We start from the raw sequence: 21,043 nt of genomic DNA on the forward strand, positions 1-21,043 counted from the left end.
AGTCACTGTGCTTGCGTGTGGTGCTGTGGACTGAAGTAGGGTTTCACACACACACACACACACACACACACACACACACACACACCCTCCCAACTGAGCTATGCCCCCACCCCTTGCAAAATGCTTTAATACTGTAGAGTGTGTGTGAGAAGCCAGAGGACAAGTTTTGGTGTGTTCTCTCCTACCTTTACGTGGAGGTCAGGCTTACAAAGCAAATGCTTCTAGCCTACAAACTATCCCACCAGCCTCCCCCCTCTTAGGAACTGGTCTTATGCTGTAGCCCAGGCTAGTCTGAGAACACCACGTTCCTCTCGCGTCTGCTGGCTACAGAAGTGAGCGGCACCCAGGCAGGAGGTGGATACTGGGTACCATTCTGCAGCTTCCTACAGAGCGCCATGCTTCCTATAGGGATATAAGAATTGCCCATAGCAGGCAGCCTAGCCTGAGGAACCTGTGAGGTAAATGAAAGCTCTCAGAAGAATCTTAGTCCGAACGCAGGCAGCAGGCACCTGGTAGTGTCTAGGTTCAGCTGGGTCCGAGTCGCCCAACTACTCTCATCTCAGCAGCAGGTCCTAGTCCTGGGCACACCGGTGTCATGTCCTCAGACACACTGCCAGGAGCAACCACTCCCTGCTGTCTCCGGCAAGGTCTGAGGGCACCTGACTGCCATTTAAGTGTCACTCAGCTCCGCTGTGCATGAGCGGCAGGCCAGCCCAAACCCCAGAGAGGTGCCTCTAGCTCCACAGTCGCTGCCAAGGCTGGCAGGGAGCTGGCAGCAGCGACGGCCTCGAGCTCCCCCAGCACTTGGAAGGCTCCCAGGCCCTCGCTGGAGAATGTGATGCCATTTCTCTTGTTAAATGGCACCAGGTGGCAAAGAAAATGTGGCACAGGGACCCGAGGCGGAGATGTGCACATCACGCTAGGAGAGGGACAAGGGGCGAGCAGCTCCCTGCTGTCAGCAAAAGGTGACATAGCAGTGTGGCCATGCTGCATTCTCTCAGGGGCCGGTACAGCAGCCCTCCCACCCGCTTTAGGACCCAGGGTACCCAGGGGTCTGGGGACAGTGCTAGTCCCCAGGAGGCGTGTGCTTTCAGAGAAGGCTGGCCTTCCTGTCCTGTCTCCTCTGGGGACAGTGCAAATGTTCTTGTCTGCAGCCTTTCCTGTTCCTGGATCCTCCTGTGCTGCCCCGCCCCCACCCCACCCCCCTGAATGTCTTGTCGGGGTCCCTGCTTCAGACCTGGGGTACTGACAAAGCACCTTGGCAATCTGCAGTGAGGCAGGTTCTCAGCTCAAAGGACGGCTGCTTTCTCAGGCATAAACCCCGTGCTTCCATCTCAGGTCCTCCAGGCCGCACCTCTGCTGGACCGCACAGAACTAAGGGTAGTGCAGGCTGTGCCCCCGGGGAACACCTTCAGGATCGGCTCTCATGACCCCTGCAGGCCTGCTGGAGGGAGGGTGACAGGAGCAGCCCCTGGGTGAGCACAACCCTGTGAACCATGAAGCACTCTGCAAGTGTCAGGTGACGTGTGTGGCCTCAAGGGAACCTATGAATCTAATGTTCCTCCTGGGACATAGGGGGCTACCTTCAAGACAGAAAGGTCTGTCAGGCTGGGTGAGGGGGTGCACACCTTTAGTCCTGGCACTCAAGAGGTAGAGGCAGGTACATCTTTTGACTTCAGGGACAGCCTGATCCAGGGCAGCCAGGGCTACACAGAGAAATTAAACTGTCTTGGGGAAAAAAAAAAAAAAAAAAAAAAGGCAGACTGGAGAGATGGCTCAGGGGTTAAGAGCACTGACTGCTCTTCCAGAGGACCTGAGTTCAAATCCCAGCCACCACATGGTGGTTCACAACCATCTGTAATGGGATCTGATGCACTCTTCTGGGGTGTCTGAAGACAGCTACAATGTACTCATATACATAAAATAAATAAAATGTTAAAAAAAAAAAACAAAAAGCAAAACAAAACCCAGAGAGATAAGTCTGACCCTAACTTCAGGCCCAACCTAGCTTCTGTACCTTCTCTTTGGATCCAAGTGTGCAGTGCCCCCAGTCAGCTCCTGACTTCACTCTGACCTTGCAGGTGTCATGTCTGATGTGAAAGTAGTTTTAAAAATCAGTCTAGTCACAGCTGGGCAGCGGTGGAACTGCTGTGATCCCAGCACTGGAGACAACAGTAGGAGGACCTAGGAGTTCAAGGCCAGCCTGGTCTACAGCCTGAGTTCCAGGACAGCCAGGGCTACACAGAGAGACCCAATAGCTCAGTCTGCTTTTTTTTTTCTTTCGAGACAGGGTTTCTCTGTGTAGTCCTGGCTGTCCTGGAACTCACTCTGTAGACCAGGCTGGCCTCGAACTCAGAAATCCGCCTGCCTCTGCCTCCCAGAGTGCTGGGATTACAGGCGTGCGCCACCACCACCCGGCTTTTTTTTTTTTTTAAGCCATGATTGTTAGCTTGTTGACTGCCTTGCTGTGGCAGTGTGAGGCATGACACCGTGTGTGACCTACAGGAGAGACTGACAAGTCGTAGGGAGCGATGTGGTCTCGGGCAGCAAGCCCCCTGCACTTCATTCAATCCTCTCAACATAATTAGAACCATGTCCACTTGCACCAGGCAAACAGGCGCCAGGGAGCCCCAGCCAGGCTGTAAGAAGGACAGGGCCAGCACACACCATTTTCCCTGGGCTCCTGGAAGCCACTCTGCCCCTGTGATCGTACTGAGTCAGTTTCCACATCTGTAAAGTCAAAGTGGGGAGTGAGGCACATTTTCTTTCTTTCTTTTTTCTTTAAAGCCATGTCTCTTTGTCCCAAACCTTAGGTGAGTATATGATGTGAGAGATGGAGACGGGGCCCCTGTGGGGTGAGACGAGGAGGCTGTGGGGGCTCAACTGCGGGCTCTCTCCCCACTCCTGCCCAGCATTCCCGGGTGGAGCTCAGCCCCGCAGTGCGCAGGCTGCCTCCGGGCCTGTCGGGCCCTAACTGGTCTTCACCAACAGCGGCTGCTTCTGGAGCTGGCACCGAACGTGTGGAGGCCAGCAGGGCTCACGGCTCCTTGAATGTGGGGTTCTCGGGGCTCCTCAGCAAGGACAGCAGGTTGAGCGCCGAGATGCCCGGCAGGTGGCCAGCGCAGATCTGCAGCATGCGCACCAGGCGCTGTGCCAGGGAAGCCCGAAAGCTTTCCACCTTCAGGGAAGAGCAAACGGCAGTGAGGGGTGATGGGGCGGAGCGGAGGAGGAGCTGCGGGGGCATAGCTGTCAGCTTCCTACCTCGCTCTCAAACCCAGAGACTGAGCCCTCACCAGGAGGAAACGGGGGACTTGATGGGCAAGACTGGGAAGGCCAAGTCCACTGTCCAGCACAGGGTCACCGAGGAGTCACTGCAGGAAGCCACAGGGGCAGAAGGTGTCACCTACAGGTAATCCCTTTATTGGGGTGGAGCTGGGGGGGGAAGACACTGTCCAGGCCCTGAACCTGGGCACTTACAGACATTTGTGGGAGAGCAACACCGCTCCGCCAGTGGCCCCAGGGCACTGTCAGTGGTCCCCGACTCCCTGCAACCCTGCCGCATCTCTACAGGCAGCGCCATGCCACCAGCTGTCATGCCAGAAGCCTTAGTTGTCCCTTACGTGTCTTCCTGTCACCTCACATCTGGCCACCAGCACTTTCTGTTGGCCATCCAGGAAAGAGCAAGGACTATGGGCCACTCCATGTCACTCTCCCCTGGACACCATGACTCCAGGCCACTCAACCCTTCCAGAAAAGATCTCTAAACCTTGTCCTCATTTCTGCCCTCCTCTCCCTCTTCATCTCTCACAGCCAGAGCAAAGCCACAGCCTCCTGGGCTCCACACTTCAGCAGCTCCAGTTCTATTCCAAGTAAAAGCCAGAGTCTTTACTGACTCAGGACCCGAGCATCACCGCAGCCATTTCCCATTGCCCCCCCCCCCCCGCCCCCACCTCCCCCCCCCTCCAGGTCCCAGTCACTCTTTTTCACTTACAAACAAACACAAGTGACCTGCTTGTGTTCCTGACTAGAGCACAGGCAGGATGTATATACGTACACTTTACTGTTTCATTCTGTGCGGTGTCTCTAAAATGCCTACTGTGTGCTAGGCACACTGTGCATGTGAGATATTTTGAATGACCCTCCTCTAAGGTCTGACTCTTCAACCTCCTGCTGCTTTGGCCCGAGTGCCACAGCTGCCTCCTGTCACTCACACCCTGTACAGACATGCCCTGCCCCTTCTGACCACAGCCATGACTTTGTCCGTATCATATGGGACAAAGTCATACGGGCTGCCAACCAGCTCCCTAGATTCTGACAAGACAGTGTTGCCAGGCTCTAGCACAGGGCCTGTTGGCAGACAATGGCCACTAGGGGAGTCCCACGCCTCAGAGCAGCAGATCTCAGCCTTCTTAACGCTGCGACCCTTTGAGACAGCTCCTCATGCTGTGGTGACCTCCAGAACCATAAGTTTATTTTGCTGCCACTTCATAAGTGTAGTTCTGCTACTGTTATACATGATAATATAAATATCTGGTAGGCAGGAGACACAGGTGGAGAACCAATGTCCTAGAGTATTTCCCTCCTCCAAAAGACAGCTAGTGATTCCTGTTACGGAAAGGCCTCCAAATAGGTTGAGGTTCCAACTTGATAAGAGAAAGAGTATGTCCTGAAAAGGCCAACTCAGAAGCACGCAGGGACCGACAGTGTAAAGATGGCCTCTTCCTCTGCGGGATGGAGGCCTGCGCTCTGGGGAGGGATTGGTAGTCCTGCTGCTAGAAACACGGGGCCTCTGCTCCTCTAAAGTTGGCCTAGGGCTTTCCTTTCTTCCTTTTTAAAATTACATTTAGTGGGGGGTACGGGAGAAGAACGGGCTGGCCAGTGGTGACCTTTAACCCCAGCAGAGACAGGAAGACCTCTGAATTGGAAGCCAGCCTGGTCTACAGAGTGAGTTCCAAGACAGTCAAAGCTACACAGAGAAACCCACACACAAAGGTCAGAGGAAAACTTGCTCCATATGGGTCCCAGGTACAGAAGTCAGGCTGAGAGCAGCGCCCTCACCTGCTGAGCCACGTCCAGGCCTCCAGCCCCAAGAAAACTCAAAAGCTGGTGTGGCCTGCCACCTTGTGGCCAACTGCGAAACTGTAGCAGCACCTGTCATCCAGGTCAGCAGGCACCACAGCCACCACCTGTTTCAGAGCAAAGATGACTCTTCAGTCAAAAATAAAACTACTGAGAAGTGGGTGCCGAGCGACTCACGGAAAGCAGCCACAATGGGGAAACAGCTGCACACTAACCGGCTGGCCTAACTTACAAACCGTGTGACTGAGTAACGTGACCCTTCCCGGAGTGTTTTCTCAGAGCTTTGTCACGAGGAAGGCCTGGCATGGGAGACACTTCAGGTGTGCCGGGAGCGCAGGGTGCCACTTTTGAAAGCAGAGCTTGGATCTAGTCAGGAAATCTAAAAACAACTGTTGATACAACATGTATCCGATGAACAGAATATAAACCTTGATCAGCACTCTGGGCTAGGAGTGATCTAGGGAACAGTGTAACAACCGGAACACAGTAGTGATGCGGCCGGCTCTAACATGTAAGCAGAACCATCAGTCCCTCCAATGTGTACGGGAGCTCTACCTGCATGCATATTTATGCACGATGTGCATCTGGATCCTGAGAAGGGTATCAGGTCTAAGAGTCACAGATGGTTGTGAGCTGTTATGGAGATGCTGAAAACCAAACTCAGGTCCTCTGTAAGAACAGCAAATGCTCTCCACCAGTAAGGCAACACCTGGCCCAAGCACCACTGTTGGTGACGGCCACCTTAGCTATTCCTGTGGATACTCTTGGCTAATTCAGCTCAATTGCAGCCATAGGTAAGGATGGTACTGTGGGGTGTGTGTGTGTGTGATAATTCTGGGATTTTTGTTTCTTAAAAAAAAAAAATCACAGAAATATTTTAAGAATGCTTTTGTCTTTTTGTTGTTGTTTTTTTGAGACAGGGTTTCTCTGTATAGCCCTGACTGTCCTGGAACTCACTCTGTAGACCAGGCTGGCCTCGAACTCAGAAATCCACCTGCCACTGCCTCCCAAGTGCTGGGATTAAAGGCGTGCGCCACCACTGCCCGGGAAATACTTTCGTCTCAATCCCAGATATGGGACGTGGGGCTGCTTCCTATTGTCCACAGCAGCTATGATTTGCCTCGTGCTCTAGCAGAGGTGTGGTTTTGCCAGCTGCAGATAGTTTCTGAGATTGTGTGACTTTGAAATTCTGAGAACTTTTCAGAGGGCATATAAATGCTAGGGGCCCGAGAGGTGGGGTGGGTGCTGTTGGTCGTTAAGGGAGATTCCTTATGGTTTGTTAGTAGTGCTCAAAGAAGAAGCAAGAAGAAAGAAATTGGATTGAGAGATCTCTATTTCCCCCTCTCTCTTCTATCCTTTCTATCTACTGATAAGGGGATAAAAGGTAGGAAAAAGAACTCACAACGTAGCTAAGACTGGCTTCAGGGAGGGGCTCAGTTCGACTTCATATCTGAGTTTATAGATCACCTGAATTCTGCCATCACTGGTACAGATCACAGACCCCACAGGAAACCCTGGACCACTGGACGTGTGGAGTTCTGTCCTGACTTGGTTCTCACGGAGCCACTTTGTCTTTGGGAAAAGGTGTCAGATCCAGGATCTAACTGTTCAAAACAAACCTTGAAACTAACAAAAAGATTCCTTGGAGCTACTGAGAGTCAGGTCTGTGTGTAGGACAGCTCAGGCCAGAGAACCTTCCGGAACCCTCCCAGGGAGCGTGCTTTAACCCCTGCTGGAGAGCAACACGGGTCAACGCAATGTGCACTTCTAGGGCTCCAGAACTGTCTCTGTGGATAAGTGTGCTTACAGTACAAGCGTGTATCCAGATCCTCACACCCACGTCAAACGCTGTGTGTGGCTGTGTGTGGCTGTGCGTGCCAGTAACTCTTCTGCTGCTGAGGGAAGGGAGCAGCAGAGGCAGGCAGGCAGGACTGCTGGGGCTTGCTAGCAATTGGTCTCCTCCGCGTTCAGTGAAGTCCCCGCTCAAGGGAATTAGTCAGATGGAGACTAAAGGACACTGCATATCCTTCTCTGGCTTGTGGGCATGCACAGGTACATGATCCACCTCACAGTGTGCATACAACACACACACAAAATAAAAATAGAAACAGGGGCTGGAGAGACGGTTCAGTGGTTAAGAGCACTGACTGCTCTTCTGAAGGTCCAGAGTTCAAATCCCAGCCACCACATGGTGGCTCACAACCATCTGTAATAAGATCTGATGCCCTCTTCTAGTGTGTCTGGAAACAGCTACAGTGTACTTACATATAATAAATAAATCTTAAAAAAAAAAAAAAAGGAGAATGGGTGAGGGGGTGGCCAGGATGAGCAGGATGAGGGCAGTGAGAGGAATGTGATGTACAGAGAATTAAAAAGGCAATAGAGAAAGAAACCATATACCCGCCTTCTTCGGCCAGTCAGGGCTCACTGGTGAGCACTTCCTGAAGCTAATCAGAACGGAAGCAATGCACCCAGCTATATAATTTCCCATCTACAAACGCCCCTATTACTTGCTATGTGTCCTGTCCTGTGACAGTACATGACACTACAGACAAGGTCTGCAGTCCATGGACTTGAGGACGTTCAGGAAGCGGTCCTGATATACTCAGTGTCTGTCCACCGCCCTTTCCTTGGACTGAGGTATAATACTGGCTGCAAGGAGCAGGGGTCTCACCTGTAAATCACAGAAGAGCAGCGGGCTTCGGTAGGTGTGGGCCAGCTTCAGAACTGTGTTCCGGTGGATGCTGCAGTGGCTTTCCCGGCCGGCTGTGAAGAAGCCAGGCACACTTCAGGCTCCATTCACCGAACTCACCTGCCACTGCCTCCCAAGGGCTGTGACCGAGGGTGTGCGCCACCCTTCAAAATACATTCTTAAATGGGGCTGGAGACGAGGCTCAGCAGTTCATAGCCCTTACTGCTCTTCCAGAGAACCAGAGTTTGATTCCCAGCACCCATGGTGCCTCAGACCCCCCTGCAACTGTCAGTAACTACAGTTCTAGAGGACCCCCATACCATCTTCTGATCTCCACAGGCACAAAAACCCATATACATAAAATTTAAAAAATAAATAAAATACATTTTTAGAAAGTCAGCAGTCAGGTAAGGAGAAGCTCTCTGTTAGTTAGGGTCTGTGAGTGCTGCCGCTCTAGCCAGGTGGGGGGTAGCAGGAGGGGCCAAACTTACCCCCTGTGACAAGGAAGCATACTTTCCCCAGGAAGAAGCTGCTGTCCACATAGCTCAGAGACTCCTCCACTTTCTGGAGGCTGGGACGGAAAATCCAGGCAAGAAAACAACCATAAGACAGGAAACAATCATGACACACACCAGAACACTAAAATCTGGGTGATTTCTTTTTTCTGACATTTATTCATGGCGTGTGCACCCTTTGAGTCAAGATCTCATGTAGCTCAGGCTAGCTTTACGATGACCTTGAACATCTGACCTTTCTAGTTTCTGTACCCCAAATGCAGGGATTCCCTGTGCTTTTATTTTTGAAAAGATGTTGTTGTTGTTATTATTGTCATTTTAAAGTATGTATAGGCAGGAGCGTGCATGAATACGGGTGTCTGTGGAAGCCAGAGGCATTGCATTTCCTGGAGCTGGATTTACAGAAGGCCGTGAACCTCTTGTGGGTGTTGGGAACCAAACTTCATAACCACTGAGCCACCTGTCCAGCTCTATATACCCTGTTTTAAAATTGATTTTTTTTTCTTAGAAGTTTATGAATGCTTACAAAATAATCAAGCAGAAAATATGAACACAATACTATATATATATACATATATATACATGTATGTGTGTATATACATATATACATGTGTGTGAGTGTGTGTGCATATAGACATATATATGAAGACTCCTTCTCTTGTGGCTGGAGACACGGCTCAGTGGTTAGGAGTGCTTGCTGCTCTTCCAGGAGACCCAGGTTCAATCCCCAGCACCCACACTGGCAGCCCACAACTGTCTCTAACTCCAGTTCCAGAAGATCCAGTGCCCACTTCAGACCTCAGTGGGCCCTGCATGCATAATGCACACAGACTTACATGCAGGCACATAAGACTTACATGCATACACATAAGATAAAAAAAGAAAAGAAAAAAGAAAAAGAAAAAAAAACTTCTCTTAACACCACCCTTTACTGCCAATTCTCTAGAAAAAACTATTGCCAATTTGGGGTGTAACTCTTGGAGGACTTTTCTTTCATGTGCAAATACAGTGGTGTATTTAAAAATAGTAGTATTTTTCCTCAGATATTGTCCAACTCCTGACTGTGGTAGTTTTGATATGGTTTAGTGTATTTACGAGGTCATGTGGTGAAATTTCATCTCCAGTGTGAAAAACCTCTGGAGAGCATTTGCCTACAGGGCGCAAGGGCCTGTGTTCTGTCACCAGTGCTACAACCAAAATAAATAAAACAAGGGCAGGCATTTGAGCCGGCTCAAAGGTTGAGAGCACTGATTGCTCTTCCTGAGGACCTGAGTTTGTACCTCAGAACCCACAAGGCAGCTCACAGCTGTATGCAACTGCAACTGTAGCAGGTAGTGTGCTTTCTTTTGGCCCCCTCGGGACCTAGGGATGCCCATGGTACACAAACACACATGGGCTAGGAGGACCCCAAGGGCAGGGGTGTTTCCTTCTTTGTTGCCAGGTGTTATATAGAACATCTCTGCAAACATTAACTAGATGAATGGGTAATGTTGTCATGATTTGTCTTTCAAACTCCGCAGTCCTCCTTCTTCACCCTTGCTGCAGTCCTCCCTCCTTGCCCCTGCAGTCCTCCCTCTTCACCCCTGCTGCAGTCCTCCCTCCTGCCTCCCCACCACAAGGTTACTGTTTCAGCACTGGCCCAAGCTAGAGTCCTGCGCTGGCTCTCACCTGTATTTGCTGTGAAGGTTAATCACAAACACAATCAGGTCAATTCGGGGCCGGTTCGCATTGGAGGGCAAAGGGAGGGCGTTGGCCAAGTGGCTGAAAAACAAGACCCTGCAGGATTAGACACACATACCCAGCTCCCAGGCTCTGGTCACACACAGTCCTTTATAGGGAAAGAAGCTGTTCCTAGGGGAGCCCAGCAGGATGAAGCCAGCTCTGCCCAAACCTCTCTGGACTGATTCCTTCTGCCAGAAGGGGCTGTTAGTGACCATTGTGATACCAAGACTCAAACTCTGCTGGCTGGGAGGGAGACCCGGCTCAGGGGAGGGGTGCTGGACAGAGGTGGCCAAGGGATAAGACGGAGGAATCCCTTTGGTGTGAGGCAGACAGGATTGCACCCAGCTGTTTTCATTAGCCAGCTGTGTGACCTCAGCTAAGTCTTTCTTACCTGGGCTTGATCTCTAGTTGCCAAAGGCTACTTGACTGAGGCTTTTCTTGAATTTGGCTGCCCATTCTTTGTATATATGGCATTCTCTTTTCTTTTCTTTTTTAAAAATTATCATTATTATTTTAAATCTAGGAGTGTTCTGTCTGCATATCTACCGATATGCCAGAAGAGGACATCAGATCCATTTATAGATGGTCATGAGCCATCATGTGGTTGCTGGGAATTGAACTCAGGACCCCTGGAAGAGGAGCTGTGCTCTTAACCGCTGAGCTATCTCACCCCCCATTCCTTTTTGAGACAGGGTCTCTCTATGTAGCACTGGCTGTTCTGAACCTTGCTCTGTAGATCAGGTTGGCCCTGAAATCAGAGGTCTTCCTGTCTCTGCCTCCCAAGCACTAGGATTAAAGGCATGCATCACCATGCCAGGCCTTTAAAAAACAAAAACAAGCTGGGCAGTGGTGGCGCATGCCTTTAATCCCGGCACTTGGAAGGCAGAGGCAGATGGATTTCTGAGTTTGAGGCCAGCCTGGTCTACAGAGCAAGTTCCAGGACAGCCAGGGCTACACAGAGAAACCCTGTCTTGAAAAACCAAAACAAACAAAAAAAACCTTAACTGTCAATTTGACACAATCTAGAGTCACCTTGGGGAGTCTCAGCTTTCAAGATGACTTGTGAGGGATTGTAATGTTTTTAAATACTTATTTTATGTATGAGTACTCTTTCTGCATGCACATGCAGAGGGCATCAGATCCCATTACAGATGGTTGTGAGCCACCATGTAGTTGCTGGGATTTGAACTCAGGACCTCTGGAAGAGCAGCCAGTGCTCTTAACCGCTGAGCCATCTCTCTAGCCTGTTTGTAATTTCTTAATTGGGTTGAGGAAGCAAGGCAGACCCACTACAAGTGGAGAGGATTCTAATTGTCTCAAGTGTGGAGAAAGCCAGCTGAAAAATAGTGTGCACGTGTTTGTTCGTTGCGACATACAGTGACCAAGTGCTTCAAATTCCTGCAGCATCGACTTCTCCAGCAACGAGCAAGCCAAACATGTCCTTTCTCCCTTAAGTTGCTTTTGTCAGGGTATTTTATCACAGCAAGAGGAAAAAGAAAAAAAACCAAAACACACCTCCCCTGTTGTTTTTACATGCTGACATCCAAACCCAGAGCCTCAATGAGAAAACACCCAACCGGTGAGTGTGTTTTTGGCGTATGGTCTGAGTTATGTATGGACGTTCACAGAGACCTGTAAAGGAGCCAGCTCCGCAACCGTGGGCAGGATCCTGAGCACTGACCGCAGCTAGGAGTTGGGCCCTCTCCCGTGGACTCCCTTCCCTCAGAGCAGCCCAGAGTTCAGGCTACAACCTCAGCAACTTACACCCTCAGCTCGGACGCACAGTCGACTTTGAGCATCAACTCCGCCAGCGGCTGCACAAGCGCATCCTCCGTGCTCACCAGCTGCGAAGGGAGAGAAGCAGGCGGGTGGAGACCCAGGCGGGGCGGCTCCTCTGGAGGGCTCCGCACTTTGAATCCCTCCTTGGGGTACACACTCAGCTAGAGGCGGCTCGGAGGGAGCCATTTCCCGAGAAGAGGACCCCTAAGGAGTCACCCGCGGAAGGACCGCCGGGCCTCTTCCTTGAAACGCGGGAAAGCCCAGTTCGACAAGGAACGCCCAGTTTGACATGGAACGCCCATTTTGTAAAATAAGCCGCGCGCCTATTGGTGGAGGCGTCCCTCAGCCTCGCGAGCCGCCGCTCCGATTGGTCCAGAGAAATGCGCCCGCCCCCTGGACCCCCCCCCCCCCCCCGTCTGAGCACGCTGAGGCAGAGGAAGCCCACCAGCCTAGGCTATGAGAAGCCGGCCCAGGGGCGCTGCCCGCACCTACCAAGACCGTAGCCCTGTTCAGGTCCGGCAGCTTGTCCATTGGCCTCAGCACCGACATCTCAGCGGCGGTCGAGCCACCCAGCTCAGCGCACAGATCTTTCAAACCGCCGCAAGTCCCGCCTCCAGTGGGCGGGGCACGACACGCATATCCGGGCGTGGCTTTCTGAGCTGCCACTCTTAAAGGAACCGTTACCTCTCTGCCCACACCCCTCCCACCTCCGAAATTTATTTTTATTTTTTATTTTTTATTTATTTTTATTTTTATTTATTTTTTGTTGTCGAAACACTTTATTCAGAGGCTTGGGGACAGGCTGTGGAAATCCACGCTGTCTGTTGTACTGCACAGGGGAGACCTTAGAGATCTCCCCATCGCTAAGAGCTTTATTTTTTACTTTAAGATTTTTTTTTTTTTATTGTATGCATGTGAGTACACTGTTGCTGTCTTCAGACACACCAGAAGAGGGCATCTGATCCCATTACAGAAGATTGTGCACCACCATGTGGTTGCTGGGAATTGAACTCAGGACCTCTGGAAGAATAGTCAGTGCTCTTCACCACTGAGCCATCTCTCCAGGCCCGAGATTTATTTTTAATTACGTGCATATGTGTGTGTGCACGTGCGCTCATGTGAGTGGAGGTGGCTGCAGAATCCAGAAGAGAGAATCAGAGTCCCTGGAACTGGATTTACAGGCAATTCTGAACCCTTGAAATGAATGATGGGAACCAAATTCAGCTCCACGCAAGAGCAGTATGAGCTCTTAACTGCTGGGCCATCTCTCCCAGCCCCTACTATCTTCGTTTTACAAAAAGAAAGATTTATTATATTTTAAAAGATTTTCAATTTACTTTTTACTTTTTTTCTTTTGTGGGTCTGAGGGTTTTGCCTACATGTGCACCATGTGCCCAGTGCCTGGGAAGAGGTCATCAGTTAACCTAGAAACAACTTACAGACTGTTGTGAGCTGCCACGTGGATACTTTGAATCCAACCTGGGTCCTCTGCAGAGGAGGCTCTTAATGGTTGGGCCTCTCTCCAGGTAAGTACAGCCTAAGTTTTCCCACCTGACTATTCCTGAGGTGTGATGTTTCCCTTGGTCTTAGGACTCCTCCCCTCCACCAAGTACCAGAACTATGGGCCTGAAAGTTACAAATGTATGTGTAAGGGTCTGTGATTCGCTGACAAATAACTTTGGACTCAATTAGTATGTAAACACAACGAGTGCTTTATTCTGCAGAAGTCCAGCATGCTGGGGTCTCCCATCACCAGAACAGAGAGACAACCAAGTGAGCTTGTAGGACTGATTTAAAGCACATTAGGGGATTCCGAGGTAGGTGACCTATATCTTGCTCCATCGCTAGGGACATTCCATTACCTGGGGGTGGGGTCGGGGTGGGGAGGGGGCTGGAAACTGAGGTCTGGAAACTGTTGCTGAGGAAGTAGCCGAGGAAATCTGGAAACTGTGGCTGCTCAGGCAATGTGGTGGTGGCCGCTTCTGGTGGCCAAGGCAGCTTCTGGTGGCCATGCAGTTTCTCACTTGCTGCCTTGAAGCCTGTTTTTTTTTTTTTTTTTCCCTAGTAACTGACTTACTGGGGCTAGCCTGGTCTCCTAAACGGCCAATTTGAAGCCTGCCATGGAGTCAGTCTAGCCTTCTCATGTGATTTTTTCCCGTAAGTTCCTAAACTTTAACTTCTGTGCCTAGTCTGTATCTGTCTCAGAAGATTTCTGCTCAGCTGACAGACTACAGACTGCTCCAAGAGCCCCGGACTTACCGAAAGCCAAGGCAAACCAGTCCAGCCAATGGGATTGCTCCCTGCCTCTTGGGCTGGGTCAGTGAACCAGATGCTTCTGATGAATGCCCCATTGCCTGAATTCTCTCCAAGTCTTTGACAAGAATTCCAACCTTCCTGGGCCAGAGCAACGACATCTTAATTTCAGCCAGAGGTAGTTTCAGAAGAATGTATATAGCCCCTTATCCTGCACAAAAGACCGGATTGAGGGATTGGAGAGGTGGCTCACAGCCATCTGTAACGGGATCCAATGCACTCCTCTAATGTGTCTGAAGACAGCTACAGTGTACTCACATACATTAAATAAATAAATAAATCTTGGGGGGGGGAGCTGGATTGTTAGGTCAAAAGGAAATTCCCTGGTATAAGGGACAAAATGCCTATAATGCCTATTGGCATACCAGGAAAGGTACCTGTTAAAACCAGATAGACCTAAAACTATGAACAGGCAAATTCATTAGCTGAAATAGTTTTACAATACAAAAGGGCACTAGACCTGCTTTAAGAAGGACAAGGAGGCTACAGGGTGGCTTTAAGAAGAATTTTTGTTCTATGCAAACCACTTGAAAACCATTAGAGAAAATTGTCAAGGATTAGATCTACTAAAAGTAGAAAGGGGTGTCCTTTGTCTCTTCCTCAAGGAATGTTGCTTTGTAAGACTTGGGGAGCCTCAACTTACCGGAGACCCCCTGAGAGAACAACGTGGAGACCGGAATCAATGCAAAAAGCAAGAGGAATTCTATTTAACCCAGCATGTGAGGCGCCAGCGACTGCTCCCCTTCTTTTGTTCCAAGAATTTCCTGACTAACATGAGAAAGAATTCAGAGTCTCCGTAATTGCCTTTGAGATACCCTCTGTGTCTGCCTTGGAGTTAAGATATCCTCTTTACAGCTTCTGGCTCCTGCCTGGAGTTGAAGCTAAGTCAAATTCCACTCTCCACTCCCAAGGCATTCCCGAGTAAGAATGTATGAACTGATAACTACCTGATCTCCAGGAGACCCCAGGCGGATGTAAAGGTCAATGGCCTATAGATGTTAGCTGATGGGTTTAAACTGCAACTTGACTGATGTAACTTGCACCTCTAAAAAGTATAAAAACTGCCTACAGTGTGCCATCTAGGTCACCTCTGTCCCAATTGCAGGATGACCCCAACACGTTGGATCAATAAACCTCATGCATGTTGCAGCGATCTCAGTCTCCGTGCCTTTGTAAGGATGCTCGGACTTTAGACCCTTCTCTCCCCAGACAGGGATTCTCTGTGTAGCCCTAGCTATCTTAGAACTCAAGTTTTAGACCAGGCTGGCCTCAAGCTCAGAGATCTGCCTGCCTCTGCCTCTGGAGTCTAGGATTAAAGGCGTGCACCACCACAATCTGGCCTTCTAGAAGGTAGCTTTATAGTGGCTGGTAAACGTGTCTGTTTTTTGCTCAAGAGTCCATGTGACTTTTTATCCCTTTTCTGCAAAAGCAACTCTGAGCAAAGGTCTGGGTTCAGAGCTGTTGGGATCTTGTTTTCTTGGTCTATCCAGCAAGAGACATCCTGAAATGTTCAGAGCATATAAGAGAATTTATTTTTTATGTGTATGAATGTTTTGCCTTTAAGTGCACCACAGTATGCAATACCTATGCCGGCCAGAAGAGGGAACCAGAATCCCATGGAACTGGAGTTATAGCAGGTTGTGGTGTTATAACTGCTTTGCTGGTGCTGGGAATGGAAACTCGTCCTTTGCAAGATTAGCAAGTGTTCTTAACCACTGAGCTATCTCTCCACCCCCTATATTGCTTTTTGTTTTGTTTGGTTTTTGGTTTTTCAAGACAGGGAGGGTATCACTATGTAGCCCTGGCTGTCCTAGAACTCTCTATGCAGATTAGGCTGGATTTGAACTCACAAGATCTGCTTGCCTCTGCTTCCCAAGTACAGGGATTAGGGTGTGCACCACCATTCCTACCTCTAGATTGTTTCTTTAACAATTTAATTATTTGTTTATTGTCTGTCTGCCTAACAAAGACACAGGTGCTCAGGGACTTTGTCACTTACTCTAAAAGTGGTACATTGTAGTTGCTAATAAATACTTGTTGAATGAATGAACTACATTACATCCACTCAGTCATTCATTCTCATTAGTCAGTCATTCATAGATATCAGATTGAATGCCTGAGCTCGGGAATACAGATACACCAGACATTATGTCCAGCCTGCGATGGGAGGAGACAAGGTGATAACATTGTGCTTACCTGAGAGAGCCAAGGGCTCACCCCTCAACCAGTCCAGATTGTCATTGTACAGTAAACTTGGCCCATGTAGAGAAAGAAGGACCTAAATGGCTTCATGGAGCTGCTGTCCCCGGCACAGGTAGCACTCTGATTCTAGTGGAATGGTATTTCAAGGGGCTCCCTGAAAATCAGACATTAATTGTGTGATAGTTTGTATATGCTCAGCCCAGGGAGCGGCAGTATTAGGAGGCATGGCCCTGTTGGAGTAGGTGTGTCACTGTGGGCGTGGGCTATAAGACCCTCATCCTAGCTGCCTGGAAGTCAGTATTCTGCAGCCTTCAGATGAAGATGTAGAACTCTCAGCTCCTCCAGCACCATGCCTGCTCAGATGCTGCCATGCTCCTGCCTTGATGGTAATCGGCTGAACCTGGTCCCAATTAAATGTTGTCCTTATAAGAGTTACCTTGGTCATGGTGTCTGTTAGGATTCTGTCTAAGCCCCACCCCATCATTACCTGGCAACAGCCAGGTAGGCCTGGCCTACTATAAAAAGGGCTGCTCAGCCCCTCCTCTCTCTTACTCCTCTCTTCTCTCTCTCACTCTCAACTTCTCTCTTGCCCCTTCTTGGGCTCTCCTCCCTCCCTCTCTCTCCACGTGGTCATGGCCGGCCTCTGCTTCTCTATTCTCTCCTTCTCTCTGCCTTTCTCTGCCTCCACTACCCCCCTTAACTCCCATCCCATGCCCTGAATAAACTCCATTCTATACTATGCTGGTGTGTGTGTCTGGTCCCTCGGGGGAGGGGATGCCTTGGCCTGGGCCCACTGAGGCACCCCTTTGCCCCACACTATATACTATATACTATATACTATATACTATATACTATATAGTATATATTATGTACTATGTACTATGTACTATTTACATACTACATACTATATATTATACACTATACACTATATATACTATATATAGTATATATATACTATATATACTATATACTATATACATACTATATTCTCTAGCTTCTTTCTTTTTCATGATCATAACACTGTCTGCTCACAGCACTAAATCCCTAACTAAGACAAATAGATACCATGAAGATAGAACTAGAACAGGCGAGGGGGTGATGGATGGAAGGAAGCTACTTTGGGCCAAGGGAGGTTTCTCTGGAAAGATATCGGGACCTGTTTCTGCCTCTCAGAGGGAGGAACCAATAAAGGGTAAAAGGCTTCACAGAAAGACTTGAGATGTGCCGGGCGGTGGTGGCGCACGCCTGTAATCCCAGCACTCTGGGAGGCAGAGGCAGGCGGATTTCTGAGTTCAAGGCCAGCCTGGTCTACAGAGTGAGCTCCAGGACAGCCAGGGCTATACAGAGAAACCCAGTCTCGGAAAAAAAAAAAAAAAAAAAAAAAAAAACCAAATCCAAGACTTGAGATGCAGTGACCCCTCCCCCACTCCAGTGGTGGATGACAGATGCAGGGAGTCCCAGTGGTGGGCACCTCTGAGAGTGAGCACTGCTGAGGCTGGAGCACGGGGAGGGAGGGGGAGGGGAAGAGATGAGGGGCCAGGTGGTGTTCTTTTAGAGTCACAGGCCGTGAAAAGACTTTGGATTTTTAGTCTGGGCTTTTCTAGCAGGTTCTAGGCTGAGACCCAGTGAAGCAACAGATGCCTCACCAAGCAGGCCTAGTGGGGGATGGGGGCTCGCGTCTCAGGGGTAACATCAGCTTCACGGAGTCATCATCAAAACAGCAGCTGAGGTGGAGAGTCATGAGGGAAGCCACAGGTGAGGGGACAGGTAACCGTGCATGAAATGTCCCCCAGGAACCCACACGTGGGACAGTGGGTACTTGTCAGTGCCCCTTGCGGTGTAGAGGATGGCCGTATAGGCTCTACACTGTGATGTAGGGTCAGGGCTGGCAGGCTCGGCACAGGCCTCAAGAGCTCCTCTCATGAATAACTTTCAATGAGACTTCTGTGTCAACTTTTTTTCTCCCCCCCCCCTTTTTTTTTCTAGAGAGGGTTTATATAGCTTTGGCTGTCCTGTAGTTAGCTCTGTAGACCAGGCTGGCCTTGAACTCACAGAGATCCGCATGCCTCTGCCTCCTGAGTGCTGAGATTAAAGGTAATCTCACCTTCACCCAGCTAACATTTTTCTTAAGATTGGCTTTTATGAGGCTCTGGTGGGCTGCCTGGGAAAGATGGGGGAATTTGAGCGTTGCAGTCCAGAGATCTCACCTTTTAACAGAAGCCACCCTGGCTCTACCTCTGTCACCATTGAGGTCCCCAAGAAGTTTTCCTATGACTAAAAGAATTGGCGGCTAAAACAATACCTACGGACTGTTTATCACACACCTTACAGATTTCTTTGAGACATAATTGACACATGAAGCTACTGTATGCTCTGGGCAAGCCTTGAATCCCCATTTTTGGCTTCCAGACAAGGGACTGAGGTGCATATTTTACGTACCAAAGCAGACCTGGCCTCCAGGTTCTCCCAGCATCCCCTCAGTGCCCACTTGGCATGCCCGCCTCTAACCCTGAACTTCACATCTTAGGGGCTGAGCTGCCCTTCCCCCAGCAGATCTTTCCTATAAAATCTGGATATGTTGGTCTTCCTGGCTCTCTGCTCCTCCTTTTTTCTCTGTGCACTCTCCCTCCCGCCTCCTTCTCCAGGGCAACTTCCCTGACCTCAGTCTTTGGAGCCAGGTAACTTGCCCAAGAAAAGCTTCCCAATAAACTCGCCTGATATCTTCTTAATATATTCTGATCTGGTTTGAATTGGCTCATTTTACTGGCAGAAAAATAACCTATCACCCGGCTCTTGAGAGGCAGAAGCAGATAGAGCAAGACCAGTGAGGTGTGTGTAGTGAGTTCCGGGATGGGCAGAGCTACATAGTGAAGTTTTGGAAAAATCACATCAATAAAAGGAAACTGCTATATAAGCCAGGCATGGTGATACAGAGCTCACACTCAGTGTGTGTGAGGTTGTGGGGTCCATCCCTAGCACCGAAGGAAGAGAAAACTGCTCTAATGAGGTGGCTCAGCAGGTAAGTGTACTTGCTATCTCAAACCTAATAACTAGCCGGGTGGTGGTGGTGCACGCCTGTAATCCCAGCACTCTGGGAGGCAGAGGCAGGCGAATTTCTGAATTCGAGGCCAACCTGGTCTACAGAGTGAGTTCTAGGACAGCCAGGTCTATACAGAGAAACCCTGTCTCGAAAAAACCAAATCCAAACTCCCCCCGCCCCAACCCTAATAACCAGAGACCATTTCCTGGAACCCATGTGGTGGAAGAGAGCTGATTCGTGCAAGTTGATTTCTGACCTCCTTACACAGGCCACAGCATGGTACGCAAATATAATAAAAGAATAGCACACAATGAGATAAATACCAAAAGATCTATAGGTATAATGGATTTGTTTTCCCTGGTGTACTTGAAGGTTTAAAATCCCCTGGACCCTCAACTCACCCCCTCCTTGACCACGTGTTGGGAAGGACCCACCATGCCCACAGAGCAGGTGACATGGTGACATCTTAGGGACTGAGGGCCCAGAGCCGTCTTTCCATCTGCCTGTCCTTGAGTTTCTGGGAATAGACTCTGGGGAACTGGGTCCTCACAGTCTCCTCTGCACCTCTGGGTCCTGAGGGCTGTTCTGTCCTTTGGAGATGATAGCCTTTCATATTCATGGACCCCTAGCTGAAGGAGCCATCCTACCAGTTACAGACTATCTATGGCCGACCAAGGGCATGTGGGGGGGGGGGGGGAGAATCCAGGTTTACAGCCCGAGTCTCCTGTGCCCAGTCTTACCCTTGACTTTGATCCCAGCAGCTTCAGGTCTCTGGGTCTGGGCTGACTCATGGTCAAGTCGGTCAACATCCACTTGGGCTGGAAGGCTAGGTGGGGGTGTCTGGGGATCTGTAGAAACAAGGCAGAAGGGCGTGGGGCAGCTGTCAGAGGTGTCCCCGAAAGCAGGCTAGCTTGCCTACCTTGGCGGTGGATCATTGAAATGAAGGAGTGAACACAGTGTCTGACCAAGAGCAAGAGATCCGCGGAGCCAGCTCCACCGCGGCTCTCAGTTCTCAGTTCCGGGTCATGGAACCCTCATTAGCACTGCCTGTTACTGTTGGTACACCCCTGCCCGCCGGCCAGACACCCTAGTCTGCCCTGGGTTTTCTCCCCTCTGCCTGCCATCCTTGGGACCTCGCCTCTGCTAGATGGCTCTCATCCTCCCTGAATTCTGCCCTCCCTGTCATCCCTGGTACCACGTGTACAGTAGAGGGATCCAGAAAAGAAAGCTGGTTGCCATGGCAACAGAGGATAAAGCCCTTGTTCTGTCTGGCTGCTGATTGGCTGAGACAGGTCCCACCTCCTGCTATCCTGAATGTGGAGGTGCAGAGAGAAGGGTCTTTGATAGTAAGGAGAGGTACCAGGGTGCCAAGCCAGCCCAAGACTGGCTGCCTCTTGCTTGGCGCACTCAGAGGCTTCCAGACCAGACAAGCGCCATCTCCCGTGGGAGTAGTGACCTGTCGTTCTCTGCCTTTAGGTCCCACAGTGGCCACAGATGGCAGTGTCTCTGGGGACAGCAGCTGCGATTGAGTCCACTAGGCAGCACTAAGCTGCTCAGACCGAGGCATCTGGCTCTGTGCAAAGACTGCAGAAGAGGCATCTACGGGCATGAGGTAAGTCTGCAGGCATGCAATGTTGCTAGTGGCTTGGGAGACAGGGAGTGGGGCTCTGCAGCCTTCATACTGTCACAGGCTTGGCAATT

At 50.1% G+C, this 21,043-nt stretch overlaps 1 protein-coding gene across 2 annotated transcripts; it reads right to left on the reverse strand.

The window, feature by feature from the left end:
* Positions 1 to 2,532: 2,532 nt before the first annotated feature.
* On the reverse strand, positions 2,533 to 12,406 carry Cenpm (centromere protein M). 2 transcript variants are annotated; one of them, XM_052161380.1, is made up of 6 exons: positions 12,280 to 12,406; positions 11,773 to 11,852; positions 9,955 to 10,047; positions 8,263 to 8,342; positions 7,754 to 7,845; positions 2,533 to 3,178 (listed from the first exon to the last, which is right to left on the reverse strand). In XM_052161380.1, the coding sequence occupies exons 1-6, from the start codon at positions 12,334 to 12,336 to the stop codon at positions 3,038 to 3,040; spliced, it is 543 nt and encodes a 180-aa protein (XP_052017340.1). In that variant the 5' UTR covers positions 12,337 to 12,406; the 3' UTR covers positions 2,533 to 3,037. The 2 variants fall into 2 exon arrangements, with proteins under 2 accessions (XP_052017340.1, XP_052017341.1); XM_052161381.1 differs by lacking the exon at positions 7,754 to 7,845.
* Between the last annotated feature and the right edge of the window lie 8,637 nt (positions 12,407 to 21,043).

Source organism: Apodemus sylvaticus, chromosome 17 (assembly GCF_947179515.1).
Source record: "Apodemus sylvaticus chromosome 17, mApoSyl1.1, whole genome shotgun sequence".
NCBI classification, from domain to species: Eukaryota; Metazoa; Chordata; class Mammalia; order Rodentia; family Muridae; genus Apodemus; species Apodemus sylvaticus.